This window comes from Pantherophis guttatus, chromosome 1, assembly GCF_059756535.1.
Source record: "Pantherophis guttatus breed Tessera chromosome 1, ASM5975653v1, whole genome shotgun sequence".
In the NCBI taxonomy this organism is placed as follows: domain Eukaryota; kingdom Metazoa; phylum Chordata; class Lepidosauria; order Squamata; family Colubridae; genus Pantherophis; species Pantherophis guttatus.
Window position 1 is genome coordinate 153,977,392 of NC_142063.1, and position 15,306 is coordinate 153,992,697.

Genomic DNA, 15,306 nt, shown 5'->3' on the forward strand with positions numbered 1-15,306 from the left:
ATATTTTCTGAAAGATGTGATTGATCAATTGGGCTTTGAGTTTCTTCTCAAGCTTGAGGATAACTAGAAGTTCTCCAAGGTCCCTTCCAACTCTGTTATTCTATTCTATAAGGATTTTACAAAGAAAGACAAAATGCAAACTTGGCTTCATTTTATAGAGCTAGAAGTCTGTCTATTTCTGAACCCAGTTTCAGAGGATAAACTCCATTTTTTTTTTTTTGCTCTTTTCTTTCCAGTATTCAAAATGACCAGCTGCCATGCTTTGTTCCCTGCCAGTGTATTGGCTGTTGATGTTATGCCAGATGCATTTGTTATACTTTTTGGGGTAGAAATTCATTGTGTGTATATAAAGTGTCAATAGAATAAGATGAAAATTATGGTTTTTTCCTTGAGAATATATTTTCGTTGCTATTTCTGTTGTCTTCTTTAGGGTGTGGTGTGTACTCTACATGAAGGTGATGATTTTGGCAAGTTAGCATTAGTGAATGATGCTCCCAGAGCAGCTTCCATCGTTTTACGGGAAGAGAACTGCCACTTCTTGAGAGTAGATAAAGAAGACTTTAATAGGATACTCCGGGTGAGTGTGCAGAAAATAATCTTGAATCATTTATCGTGAATAAGGGATTGCTTTTGAATGCTAAAAATATTAAATATCATTTCTCCCAAGCCTTTGCATGTTGCGGTTTCTTGCATTTATTTATGGTTGGCAGAAATTGTGTGATCTAGAAATTTTTGGTGTCATCTCTCTAAGTGAGGAGCTCTACTGAATGTTGCAATGACATCATAGTTATGTTTGATCATGAATGAATTGATTCAGGTAGTCTTCAACATACAACAGCTTGTTTAGTGACTGTTCAAACTTAACAACAGCATTGAAAAAATGACTTAAGACTGTTTTCACACTTACAACCGTTGCAGCATCCCCATGGTCACATAATCAAAATTTAGACACTTGGCAACTGACTCATATTTATGACAGTTGAAATGTCCCAGAGTCATGAGATCACCTTTTGCGACCTTCTGACAAACAAAATCAATGGGGAAGCTAGGTTCATTGAACAATCGTTTTACTAACTTAACAGCTGCAGTGTTACACTTAACAACTGTGGTAGGAAAGTCCTAAAATGGAGAAAAATTCACTTAAAAGCTGTCTCGCTTAGCAACAGAAATTTTGGGCTCAGTTGTGGTCCTACGTTGAGGACTACCTGTATTACAACTAACATAAAACATAAACTTATCCTTAAGTTTATCCTTAAGTTTATGTGAGCTTCAGCCACACAGGTTTATTTGGCAATAGGTTTCTATTTTTTTCCCCCAGAATGGTTTTTCAATTTCTCAGTTTAACTAACAGCCCTGGAATCTCCAACTCCTCATATAACTACTTACTCCTCATTAGCTTCAGAAATCAGCCAAGTCAGCCAGAAGCTACTGAGGTGTTCCTTCTTAGAGGCCAAGAGAAACTGAATTTTAATAGTTGTCAGGAGTGCTTCAGGCATAGGATTTTTCATCAGTCTATCTTTCCCTTTCCAGCTATATTCTGGTATCAAAATCTGGGGTTTCCACTGTGGAAAGTGGAAGCAATGTATTCATTCATTCATTCGTTCATTCATTCATTTAATTTTATTAGTTTAAGTAAGGGACTGCCCAACTCCAAATTGACTGGGCAGCTCACAATAGAATGGTGGAGAGGGCTGAAGGGGAAAATTGGAATGGGTGAATGTTGCTTTCTCTTTCTCTTCTTCCTATAAAATTTCTGCTGGATCTGCCTATAGAGAATTGGTATTAGGATCCAAGCCACTCTTGATATTTAACACCTACCATGTTGACAATTCAAATCCTTTTTCAGGACGTTGAAGCAAACACAGTAAGATTGAAGGAACATGATCAAGATGTCCTGGTGTTAGAGAAGGTCCCAGCAGGAAACAGGCCTTTTAATCAAGGAAACGCACAGCCTCTGCAGCACAAGTATGTTTTCATTCATGATTGTCAACATCACGTTATGTTTAATAATTCCAACTCTATGAAGGAATGAGTTGTGTCACATTTCAAAAGAAATAATCAACTATTTCCTTGCCATACAGAAATCATGATTTATCATTGCCCAAGCATGCTAATTGAGACCCTTAATTTTCCAAAACCATTCTATACAGTTCTCGGTGTGAATACTCATCAAATATTGCAGCTTTTTTTTTAAAAAAAAAAAATCACAAACCGTAAGGAAAGTTATTACAAAAATTTTAGTTAACTGGATTTTCATTTCTAATGTTATTTTATATGTCCTTATCTCTTTCCAAATTGTTAGGTCATTATTATTCTTGTTTGTGCTTATATTGCTACCTCTGCTTGGGCCACAAAGTTATATTGATCCTTCCTCTTGCTGTATGTCCTACATTCTTTTCATTATGACTTAGATTATAAGTGTGACACCATTCAGCTGCTGCTTTATTTTCCCTGTAGTTCAGCTTTTCTCCTGCACAGTTTCCTGTCAAATGCAAAAAGTTCAGGTAACTTAAAATGAATATAAAGGTTTATTGCAAGCTCATGCTCTCTACAACAGTCTGAACTACTAATGGTCAAAACAAATTGGCAATAGATAAGAGTCAATGGAATTCGGATCGGGAACATGCTCACCGTTTTCCCTTGGTATTGTTCCCTCGCCTCATCTTCCGCCTTATCTCTCCGCGTTACACTCTATCAAACATAGACTCTTTATGAAGGCACGATTTAATGTGATCCCCTAGAATGTCCTCGACAGTAGGCTCTCGGGGGGAGTAAAATCCATCTATTGTACATGTGATGGCCGATCCCCACAATCTCTGTTCCACATTACATTTGTATGTCCCCACTACCGAGACATAAGATCAAGATTCATTTCTCCTATTTCCCAGAGATTCCCTGGTTCACCCGATCTGTTCAGCCTTTATTTCCTACTCCAGGACACAGACCCCAATATAACTCCAAAGGTGGCAAAAAATTTTGCTGCAGTCGTGGCTGAAAAAAAACAGAGGAAGAGACAGGTAACCCCTACGGCAGAGGATCACTAGTACTGACAGTACAGATTGTATCTGAGGCAGTAGATGGTGTACTGTCACATGATCTATTTATATTTGTAAAATATACTCCCCTTCTATGTGTATTTTAATTTGGTCTATGACCGCAATAAAAACTTACTTACGTACTAGTATAAGCCAAACTAAACTCAATGGAATTCAAGGTGGGCTGGACTCAGATCTCTCATGGACATGAAGCGACTCGAGACTAATGATGCATTTGACCCATCCCTCAGGCTCACCCTGGTCATCTCCTACATTTCCCTTGCCATATCAGATAGGGTTCTGAAGATAGGATATCTTTCAATATGCTTTTTTTTCTCCTTCTGGTCTTTTTGATTGGGATTTCACACTTACTTAAAACTCTTCTCTAGAGTAGATCCCGGGACAAAATGTGAAAGTAGGATATCTTCCCATTAGCTTCTCTGCCATTTCTCTATAGAACCAAGAAAACAAATTTCTAATATATGACTTCAGTGTTTAATATGAGTTACAGCTTTACATGCATAAGTCATTCACTTACATAATTCCCTCTCTTAGGTATTAATGGCAATTTATACAGTATATCTTGTTACCGGTGATTACTAAATTTTCTTTTATTTGATATCTTAGTCTTAATGTTATAATCTGCTATGGTTAAGTTTAATGAATAGAAATTCTGAAAATAAAATAAGCAAAACTTAGCAGGAATAGAGAAGAAGCCAAACTGGAAGTAGCCCAGCTGAGTTTTCTGTTTGTTTTCCTCAGTTTAAATTATTTCTAATAGGTGAGGTGTGTACAATGGAATATCATCACTATAAATTATTCAGTAAAGACAACAAGGTATGGAAGCAAAATTGAACTCAAGAGACATGGAAGGCTGACATTAATGACAGATTTAACAAATTAACAAGTACAGCATCAGAATAAGGAGATGAATAATCTCAAAGGTGCTTCTTTAAAACACAATTGGACAAACACATTTGAGACAATCATGACCTGGATGACTGAGAATCTCCACAGACATTGAGACAAAAGAATGGCAAGCATGACATTTGGAACTGTTTTCAATTCAGAAGTTTCATGAACAAGAATTAAATTAAATTAGAACTAGCAGAAACAGAACTGCATTAAAATAATAAAGTTCTGAGGTATACTTGAATTTTATCTGGTGGTTGTTTGGGATGCTATGAAATACTTTCCATACTTTATTTAATGCTAATCTTGATGCTAATAGAATGTTTCAGTCCTTATCTGTAATACAGCAGGGAAATAAAGACTTAGAAGAACAAAAACTGAACCAAGTAGCAGGTACCTGTTGATAAATTAACTTAAACATTGTTATTATGCATTAAATTAAAATGTTCTCAACCAACATTAATGGGCTGAATAATCCATGTAAAAGGGGGAAAAAACAATTTTTCTAAGTTAAAAACAGGAAAAAAATCTTTTCTAAGTTAAAAAGGAAAAACAGTTATTATATGTCTTCCAGAGAAATTCATTAAAAAGGACAACCTATACCTGTTGGATTGTAAAAATCTCAGCCAATCGTTATGGCCTTGGACAGATAGGAAATAATGAAGTAGCTATATGTGATGTAACTACCCCTATAATTACTACCCCCTGAATCCATTTACAGTGGATTCTAGAAAATCAAAGATGAAGAAAATCCGTAATATTATGGAACTATCAGGCATGAGAAATCAGGAGCCGGGATACAGTTCAAAAGCACTATGAGTTTACTTCATGCTACATATACACAAGAATCTGATCTACTGATGTGGCACTGGATAAGAGGCAAAGGAGGCTAGATTTAGATCTCTTAAGGGAGCATAGCTACTCCAAACTGATGATGCGTTTGACCCCTCCATCAGGCTTTGCCTGGTCATCTCCTACAGGAACACTGTATTTTACAGTTTTAATGTTAATTAAAATTAATATTTATATTGAAATGAATACGTATAAAATAATACTACATTTCTAAACTGAATCTGGAGAAATAACACCTTCCCTATTTAAGCTCTGAACGATCAAATAAAACTCTGTGAAATATTTTTTCAATTACTCCTTGAAATCATAAAAGGACATACGGTATCTTAATCCTTGGCAAAATGAATGAGGTTTCCCCCACATATCAATAAAACTATTTTGCCAAAAGAAATATCATGAACTCTCCCCACAAATCTCAGTCTAGTATGTTGTTATTATTATTTTTCTCTTGCATGCATAGAGATACAAACATCCTACAAACCCTACCCAGAGAGTGAAAACTTAGAACTTTTCAGTTCATAAAACTCGTAGACTTGTGCTAGATTTCTGACTCATTGTTATCCAAGTTTATAGACATGGAAGCCACAGCTTCTAGTTATACAGCTCATAATCCAATAATTGTAAAACTAAATAGAGGAAGTTATTGATCAAAAAGGTAGAGATTCAATGAACTTTTATTATTACAAGAGGATATTAAACTGCAAGTATTATCAAGAACTAAAAGCTTTTGCCAAATCAATTTAGCCTTTATCTCTTTGTCTGCAAGATTTCTGAGAGGTTTGTTTTATCCCTCTGGCATCAAACAGAAAGAAAACTTTGCAAAATTAGAAGGGTATATATTGTTGAGTGATATGAAACAACTAGAATCAAGGCATAAACAGTTTTGGATTTGGAAAACAGATAAAATCAATATGAAACTAACTAGATTTAATTGAAATAAGCAAGACTTACAATAAATTGAATTTTATTAAACATAAGTACTATTTAAAAAGCAGTAAATCAAGTAAATTGCTGGTCTATCATTTGTGAAAGGAACAGGATTGGGGTGGAAATAAACATAGTTCTACAAGGAAACAGTTGATGGAAGAATTTCTTAAATATTATTCCAGATTATGTGTCTAACAGAATCTCAACTGGAAGAAATGGGAGAATATCAGAATAAAACATTCCTTATAAAATTTACAGATCAAGAAAAAGAAGTCCTTAACCATAACTGATGATGACATTTAAGCGGTAATAAAAAAAAATCAACCTGAAACTGAATAAACTCGACTGTAAGAACAATCTTAAGGAACAGGAGGAAGAACTGCAAACGAGACAATAATCAAACAAAAGATATTTGAGTTCAAGGCTGATATATAAATCTCAACAATTCTGGAAAATAATTCTATAATTAAACCATCTGAAGAATTGAATTTTCTTTTCAATTTGTAATATATACTAAACCATATATTCCTTCAAAATATGCTAAATTAGCTTTCATGCCAACTACTATAAAGATATTACATGGTTCTTACTAGAAAAGTTGTTTAATCTTGTCATATACATGAGGAGAGATTTACTGATATGGATAGAATTTATAATCTCATGCTTTCATTTGGTGTCTTATGATTTAATTAATTTAATTTAATTTAATTAATTCAATTTATATGCCGCCCCTCTCTGAAGACTCAGGGCGGCTCACAATACATTTAAAAAATCATTATAAAAAAAACATTTAAAAATTAAAAACATTAAAAACTCATACACGCCATTCATGGCCGGATCTCGCCAGTTCACAAGAGCGAGATCAACGGCCCCAGGCCTGCCGGAAAAGCCAGGTCTTCACCGCTTTTCGGAAGGCCAATAGGGTGGGGATGGTCCGGACCTCAGGAGGTAACTGGTTCCAGAGAGCTGGGGCAGCCACAGAGAAGGCCCTCCCCCGCGGGCCCACCAGCTGGCATTATTTAACTGACGGGACCCGGAATGATGTGTTGTCCATTGTTCCTGATATTCATAGTTTGATTAAAGCTTAATAGCATTCCAGTCTCATGAGTGTTGGACTGTGTGTGTGTGTGTGTGTGTGTGTAAAATATTGTACATAGGTCTTCGGATTGGAATCAACTTGTCATAGAGTAGAAATAACAATATGTTAGGTTCACAGAAAATGGTTGCTGTATTCCTTCTTAGCCTAAGTAACACTTGAATTTAATCTTTACATCACAGTCACTCACACCTTAGCCAGTTCTCTTTTGATCCCACTGCACCACACTCTGTATGTACTGTAGCTGCCTTTGAGCATTCAGAAGCTTGAATAAAAGAGTGCTGAATTTAATATGCTTAGAAGAATAAGTGTTTCACATCCCAGTTGACCCATGAGTTACATTGCCTAATGTAGTGTTGTTAATATAATACTTTTTAGAAATTTCTGATGACAGATGCTTATTTGTTGTATCTCATCAATCTTCCTTTCCTCAGCACCACATTGAAATTGTGACAGTTCAGTTCTTTTCCTCCCTTTCACTTTACCTCTTTTGTAACAATCTGGATTCATTGCCTTTTTATCTCTGAATATATTTGTGGTGTATCTGAAAAAGAGTTAATAAAATTAAGCAATGCAGCAGTGCAAGAAATGGCTCCTGGGGAAAATGTGTTCTTGGTAGAGCTGGTCCCCCTTCTTTACCTATGGGATATCACCTGTAGGAGATGACCAGGCTGAGCCCGAGGGAGGGATCAAACACATCATAAGCCACGAGTCCCTGCACACCTGCAAGAGATCTAAGTCCAGCCCACCCTTGAATGTCTTTCTTATTTCCCACTCATTTCCCTTGACCGCTAGTGGTCTGATTCTTGTAGAGAGCTTAAGCTTGCAATAGATCTTTATACTAATTTGAACCATCTGAATCTCCAGATTTCCCAGCAGTTGACATCACCTATCTAGTGAGTTCACCCTATATGTGAAAATATCAGGCTACGTCCTTTACCAGCATGTGACTTTAAATTGCTTTAGTTCTGGCTTTTTAACATTATTGTATTGCTGTGATCATGTCAATTACTACATTTATAAAGAGTTCCAAGGACATTATCCCTTTGGATGGTGCAGAGACAAATTTCTTTCTTTTTTTTTCTTGCTCAGATATATTGTAATGTCAGGAACTCCAGAAAAAATTTTAGAACACTTTCTAGAAACGATGCGACTAGAATCAACGCTAAATGAAGGAATGGGTAGGCCAATTTAATAAAACTCTTATTTGTAACTTCAATTTATCTAAGAAATAAAAACTGCAGTCCTGCATACCTAAGTTCTTAAATGAAGTTCTTACATTTATTTCTTAAATTTCACTTTATTCAAGTGGAATTCACTTTATTCAAGTTCTGTATAGACCTTTGACTAAAGTTGATATCCATACTGTATGTAATTGTTGTATTTGTACTTGTGCTATAAAATCTGGGCAATGGGATTGCTTGGAATTATTTGATAGAAAGTCTCAAATGCCTGTTTGATATGTTTGGGGTTTATTTTACATTTTTAAGAACTTTCCAATGGACTATTTTTGAAATTATTTCAAAATGGCAGTGTGTTCACTGCCATTAATAACTTTATTGCCCTGCAAAGTGTGGTTTACTTCTACCACTCTCTCAATATAAAAGAAAGACAATAAGTAAAATCCTGCAAACTCTATGCCCAATTTTTGTATCTTAAACTTTTAGATTGGATGTATTTAGAGAATATTCTGGCTTCCGAACAAGCAGGTTTTAGATCAGAATGTTCCATCTTGGATCAATGTGCAATTTTATTCCATTTAGCTGAACAATATTCTAGCCTTACCAAAGATATCCATTATGTTGCCTTTATTGATTGAAAGGGAGCCGTCAGCTCAATTATCTGTGACAGACTATGGAGGAAATTAGCTGCAACGTCCATTCATTGTTGTCTTCTCAAGAGGATAATGTTGTGATATCAGAATACTACAATGCTGGTTAAAGGCAATTTTAATAGGTAATTTTAATAACCACCCACATCCTTCTCCTCAGAGGAGTCAAACAGGGCTGCATTCTTGCCCTTTAAATATTCAATGATTGTGGTCCTTTCAAACCACAAATTTCGCCCGCCAACTCTTGTCCTTCCTCTGATTTTGATTCTCTTGTATGCAGATTTTCACATACACAGCCACTTTATCTGTAATCAAGTGGACCGTTGCAGTGGCCTAGCTGCCTTAGACCCATGCATTTCTAGGGAATTTCTTAATATTAATTATTCAAAAACTAAGGCTCTAGTTTTCTCTAGAAAGCATTTTAATCCCCTATTAAATAGGAAATAGCTTCTACATTTAAGAAAATGAGTTACACAGTTCTACCTTACATGTTGTAATCATTGTAAATTATGCTAATTAAATACCTTTTCATGGCTTAAATTTTCATAATTTGTTCATTTGCTGCTAGTCAAGTCAGTAAATAAAAATTTTGCAGGACGTAGAGTTCCAACCTGCGGTAATCAGGCTTGTTATTCTGGCACTGCCTACACACTTGCAAATTCTGAATCATCAAAAGGATTAGAAAATTGTTCTGAAAACATAAAAAGAAGGCTAAGATCCTCAGGAAGTGATACTGTGAGCAATGGCACACTTCAAATTTTTGTCTTGCTATGGAAATCAATTTATTTACTGCAAAATCTACTGCATGGAATGAAGCCTCATTGTGTTCAGAGTGACGTATTCCTTAATCATGGAAAACAAGATTTCAATGATAGCATTCTTTTTTTTTTTTAATTGCTTAAAGTAACTTGCATGCTTTTATAACTTTTAATGGATGAGTGCTGAAGGTCATGCAAGCCAATGCTTTCATGTAATGTCAATAGAAATTGATAATTTAAATCTGCTGCTCCTGTTAGCCAGACCTTGCATGCACGACTTGCATGATAAAACTTTATAAAATGCAATAAAGCACTTCTGCCTATGGAATAGAAGATCTGGGTTTCCACTAGTTCTCCTTCCATCTTTGCAGCTTTGATTACTATTCCTGTGCTGGCTTGATTACCAGCAGAAGCATTCTGACACAGGGACAGTAAGATCTCCAGCCAAAAGTGAAGGCCCCAAGGTCCTATCTTTATAGTGTCAAATTTTGATATTATATGGTAATACCCAACTATTTATTTATTTTATTTATTTATTTAATTTTTATACCGCCCTTCTCCTGAAGGACTCAGGGCGGTGAACAGTTAAAATAACATACATATAAAATGTGAATATAAGATGATTAAGCCAATTTGGTTCATCAGTTAAGAATCTTCAGCATAAAGATTTAGAACAATTAGAAGAGATTTATGCCAGCCCGGCTTGGTGAAATAGAAAGGTCTTAAGTGCATGACGGAAAGTACGAAGTTTCTTTTTTCTATTGAAAAATAGGTCTGTCGTTTTGTGCTGTTTTAACTTATCTTACTTCTGCTCTTGATTTTATTTTCACAGATGCCGGTGTGAATGATTTTGTTACAATGCATTGTGTATTCATGCCAAATAATCAACTTTGTCCAGCTCTGATGGCTCAATATCCTTTTTTAAGTCATATAGACCACAGACACACTAAGTCATTTTTTTTCAGCACCATCCTACCTTTGAATGTGGGATCCAATCTGGTTCGGTCACCAGCACCAAAAGTTTAGTCTTCCAAGCTTTCGGACTCATGCTGGAGCCCATCCTCAGGGAACTTCTCTGTCACCAGAATGTGTGAGGGAGAGAATGTGTCCTCTCACCAGGACACACATTCTGGTGAGAGAGAAGTTCTCTGAGGATGGGCTCCAACATGAGTCTGAAAGCTTGGAAGACTAAACTTCTGGTCCCGGTGACTGAACCAGATTGGATCCCACAACATTACCCTGGGACACATTTATTTGCCTTCATTTGTAATTTTGAATGGTTGTTAAACAAATGCCTGTAATCAAGGATTATCTGCAGCTGGTAAACCCAAGGATTCTTCAGACCGTTTTGCAATGTCTTGTTATTCTTTGCTTCTCCTCCAACTCTAACTCTACTTCAGTGTATCCATTTTTTATACTGGAAAGTCAAATTTTTATCATTTAAAATAATACAGGTATATTGTTTTCCCACCTATTATCAAATTTTTATTTCAGCATATATAATAATAAGTGAGCTTGGACTAGGTACTGGTCTACTACCATAATAAGCAAATAATATTTTAAAAAATTGATAAATGTTAATAAGCAAAATGAAAGATCCTATTTAAGTGCATTCCAACTCACTTTATATAGTAAAGTGTATTCCGATATAGGCTAGAATAAAATCTTTTTCTGCCAGAAAGTAAAGATCTGCTATTTTAACTTCATTTTTATTAGTTCTCCCCAACTGAGTTTGCAATTAAAATGACAGGTAATATTGACCCTTTTTACAGAGTCATTAATAAGGATCAGAACATTCAGATAGCTGTGAAGCTTTGCAAACTTGCACCTAAGTGCTGAGTATTATTATCACTGCTGTATTATTAACATTTTACATGAACCTCTGTATTTCCCTTCTCCCAAAATGAACACTGAGGTTGAGTTTAAGCATCTGAAAGGAAATAAATCAGTGATTACACAGAGGGCAGAACAGACTGCATAGTTAGTAACAGTTCTTAAAGCACAAAATATGAAATCAGTATTCAGTCACAACATCATTGTTGATTAATACCTTAGAAATTATAGCCTCTCTAGAATATTATTTATACATAACACTATTATTCTGATAGAAATGCAGCATGAAATTTAGGAAGGGAGGGCTACACCTTTTCCTATGATAGAATTTGCATGGGAGGAATTATTAGCAGAATTAGAAATAAGTAGATGAGCAATGGAAAAATGGAAAAGAAATTGCTAGTGCCTGTGGTGAGTCACTTAATCAGCAGGTAAAAGGATATTGAATAATTACAGGGCTTGCATGGAAGAAACGGCATGGGAAAGCAGGAGAAACTCAGTAAAACGTTGTTTGATTTTGAAAGGCTATAGGGACTGACGCCTCCACTGTCAAACTTCTTCATCGGGTTCTCCTACTATAAAACCACTTGTTAACTTCTGATCTTGGTTTGGTGTTTTTCAGATTAGATTAAGTGCTCCAAATCCCAGCTGTCAAACTTCAGTAGCCATTTCCAAGGTTTCATTTTAACTGAAAGGAAATGGCGGCTGTGTGAGGAATTCATCAATGTTTTCATAAATCACCCCCTTAATTATTTCATGTACACATGGCTGTATCTTGAGGAGAAAAAGAATAGAATATTTCCTGGTAAGGAACTTAAAGTTTTTGACTTATATTGGAGATTGCACTGCAAAGGCCTTCAGGTTTTGATTTAAAGAAAACAATTTATTTTAAGAATTGCCTTCACCACGTCTTCTTGCTTGACAGAACTGTCATTTGTAGAGGATAATCTGGGCTATTAGTTTCACCTTGTAGTCTTGTTCTGTGAATATCTGTTGCTGTCTAGCTGTCTGACTGTCAAATCTAAGTATCCCTATGTATCTTAACAAGGCAGGACTAAGCAGAATTTTAGAATTTAAACCAATTGAGTCCTGTCTTATTACTTAGTCTTCCATTTGGTTATGCCTGATGCTTGGTTGATGGTTAGATAATGAAATGGAAGTAAAGGTTTCATGAAGGGGGGGGGGTCGAGGCAGGCATGAGTCTGTGTGTAGAGATGCACTAGTTGGTTTTCTGCAAGGAAGAGAGCTACACAGCACAAAATGGTTGATATTATGTTAATTGAAAAGAATACTGCTTGCCTGCCTTAGAGAGATTTATTTCCCTGAGAGGAAGCAGCACAAAATCCAGCAGTATTTAAAGTCCCACTCTTCTACCACCAGATCAGGCTTTTGGCTGCTTCACTCCACATAATATCTAAGAACAGTTCTGGTTTGCCTTACCCACAAAAACGTAAGTGCCATCACATGCTGCTGTCTTTCATGCGATGGCAGGAAGCAAATCACAAAAGTTTGGTACGTTGAGACGAACTACATCCATCCCTCACAAACAAAATCCCTTTATTGTTGTGAAAATACAGAGTGGAAATACAGAGTGAAACACCAAATAAACTCTGCCAGCAATACGTTCTGTCTATAATATACTTAAAAAAATAGATAAATTGAAGTTGTAAGATGCAAAAGAAAAAAAGGTAAGCACAATTTAAATAAAGCATTGGTTCAACTTAGGAAGAGACAGAAAGAGAGAGAGAGAGAGGGAGAAAGAGGATGAAAGAGAAATGCTAAAACAAACAGAATAACTCTTAAAAGAAGTGGGATTGGAGTGATTTGTTGTGATAAAAACATATGGAATTGAGTGGATGGATTGGAAATGAATCAATGAACTTAATCTTAGTAGTGCGGTACTTCCTTCGCTAAACTGGCTAATAGATCTAAGCAGGTACCCTGGTCCATTACAGTGACATTTGTGATAGAAAAAAAAAGAATCTTCCATGGGATTGATCTGCTGGATCAACAGAGGCTAGCTGTTTTCTTTGCTGATTCAGAAACTTTATATTGGGTTCAAATAGTGCAAATCACAAGCACTACTACTGTTAGAATGGGACTTTAGAAATGTGTGGTACAGTTATACAGAGCAAAAGAAATAGTGTAGTATCTTAGCCTGCTTTTCTTGTTACATCTACATCCATCTTTGCCTTGTGATAAAAGCACAGCTATTATCCCCATCCCCTGACATTTCACTTTCTGAGAATTTGACCAAGGTCAAATTCCAGACTTAGTGTATGAATCCAAACTTAGTGTATGGGAAAGCTCCATTTCTTTTACAGTGCAAAGAAAAATCCACTATGTTCACATTTAACACAAACTATCCTGTTTTATTGGAAAATTCTTTGGGTTCACTTGTGCTTTCTTTTCCTGCTACTCATGTCAAGTGATCAAGTGTCATGATCATCTTTTAAACTGGAAACTCGTGAAATACAATTTTGAACTTGAAAGCCCTGTTGGACTGGCCACTGTATTGCCTCATGGCCAAGAAAGTCAATTTCCGGAAAGTCCACAGTTATGAGGAAGTGATAGGGAATTCAGAGGAAGTGATAGTGATGGGGAATGGCAAAATGACTGTTTGCCTTGACATCCTGGCACTTACCATGGCCAGCCTTCTCAAGGCACAGAGCAAGAAAAACTGGATTATGCGCTGAATAATAAAAGGCGAGTTGTTCGTTTAGTTCTACTGTGGGCTGCTTTTTACGGTGATGTTTTGCCAGAAGAGGAAGCAGCCATGGCGTTTCTGGAGGTAAGGCCCATTATTACAACAACTGTTGTCTCTTTGCAGTGAGAGTATTCATTGTAACATGGGCAAAGCCTGTTTTCAGTCTTCCAAGGATGTTACGAAAAGACCCATGGAGATATTTCAGGCTTTCATGAAAAAATGTCTTTATGGGTGTCTCCTCCACATAATTTTAGGGATGGTCCATTTAGTTAAGCTTTGTAATAATAATGGAATTCACTTTTTATAATACCTGAGGTGGCCATCTCGCTGTGCTACTTGGCATGGCTAATCTCAATGTTCCTTTTGAGCACCAAATGAGGAAAACTTTGAAAAGCTATTTTATTGTTGCTGGTGATAGATTGTTTTTCTTTTGTTTAATAATTAAAACCGAATTGAAACGCTGCATTTTTTTAAAAGGAAAAACAACAGCTGAGATAGATAGCAAAAGATGAAAGGAACCTAAAATAAATAAATTAAAATACAACCAAAAACAGATCACAATTTTCAGTATGGTAATGAGAGAAATATATTACTCTTAGAATGAAGATCAAGGGTTTATCCACATCTAAATATTTGGAGTAAATTATTATAACTAATACTTATTTATTATGTACATAAAGTATCCTTATTTGAAATCAGCATAGATATGATACAGATTTTGTCAAATCAACTGGACTTTTTATGCCATTTGAAGAGTGTGTTTATCATTTAACAGGAATTTTATGTATCTGTATCGGATGATGCAAGGGTAATTACAGTACTTAAAGAGCAACTCCCAGAGCTAGAGAAGACTATGAAACAAATGTAAGTATTCAATTGAGCTCATTGCTCCAAACTGATCTCTGCCAATGCCTAGCATTAGATCTAAAGTATTATCATCGTTAGACTGGTCTTCAGCAAAAAAATCTGCTAGTTGTTTTTTTTTTAATAAAAATGCACATGCCACAGTTTATTTTATTTATTTTATTTTATTTCAAATTTATATACCGCGCCTTCTCCCGAGGGACTCAGAGCGGTGTACAGCCAAATAAAAACATACAATACAAACATTAAAAACAATTAAAAGAATATATATTAATTTGGCCCCAATTTAAAATGACAAACCAATTAAAAATATTTAAAAATATATTAAGCTGAAAAGTTGAAGCTTTTCGGTTGTTTTCAAGAGCAGCTTCATGTAGAGTGCAGTGCAATAGTCTAACTGTGAGTTGATGAGGGCAGAGTTCCTGCTGTTGGGGGCACAAAAAATGGATGCATCAGCTGAAGCTGTGCAAAAGGCATTCCAGCCATGGACC

General features: G+C 35.8%; 1 protein-coding gene across 2 annotated transcripts in view; it reads left to right on the top strand.

The window, feature by feature from the left end:
• RAPGEF4 (Rap guanine nucleotide exchange factor 4) overlaps nt 1–15,306 on the top strand; it is a 172,735-nt gene that overhangs the window by 126,082 nt on the left and 31,347 nt on the right. For both annotated transcript variants that reach the window (XM_034427509.3, XM_034427517.3), the window contains 6 exons: nt 431–577; nt 1,847–1,965; nt 7,915–8,003; nt 10,244–10,322; nt 13,885–14,035; nt 14,727–14,815. In XM_034427509.3, the coding sequence (XP_034283400.2) occupies nt 431–577; nt 1,847–1,965; nt 7,915–8,003; nt 10,244–10,322; nt 13,885–14,035; nt 14,727–14,815 (674 nt within the window). The remainder of the gene's footprint in view (nt 1–430; nt 578–1,846; nt 1,966–7,914; nt 8,004–10,243; nt 10,323–13,884; nt 14,036–14,726; nt 14,816–15,306) is intronic.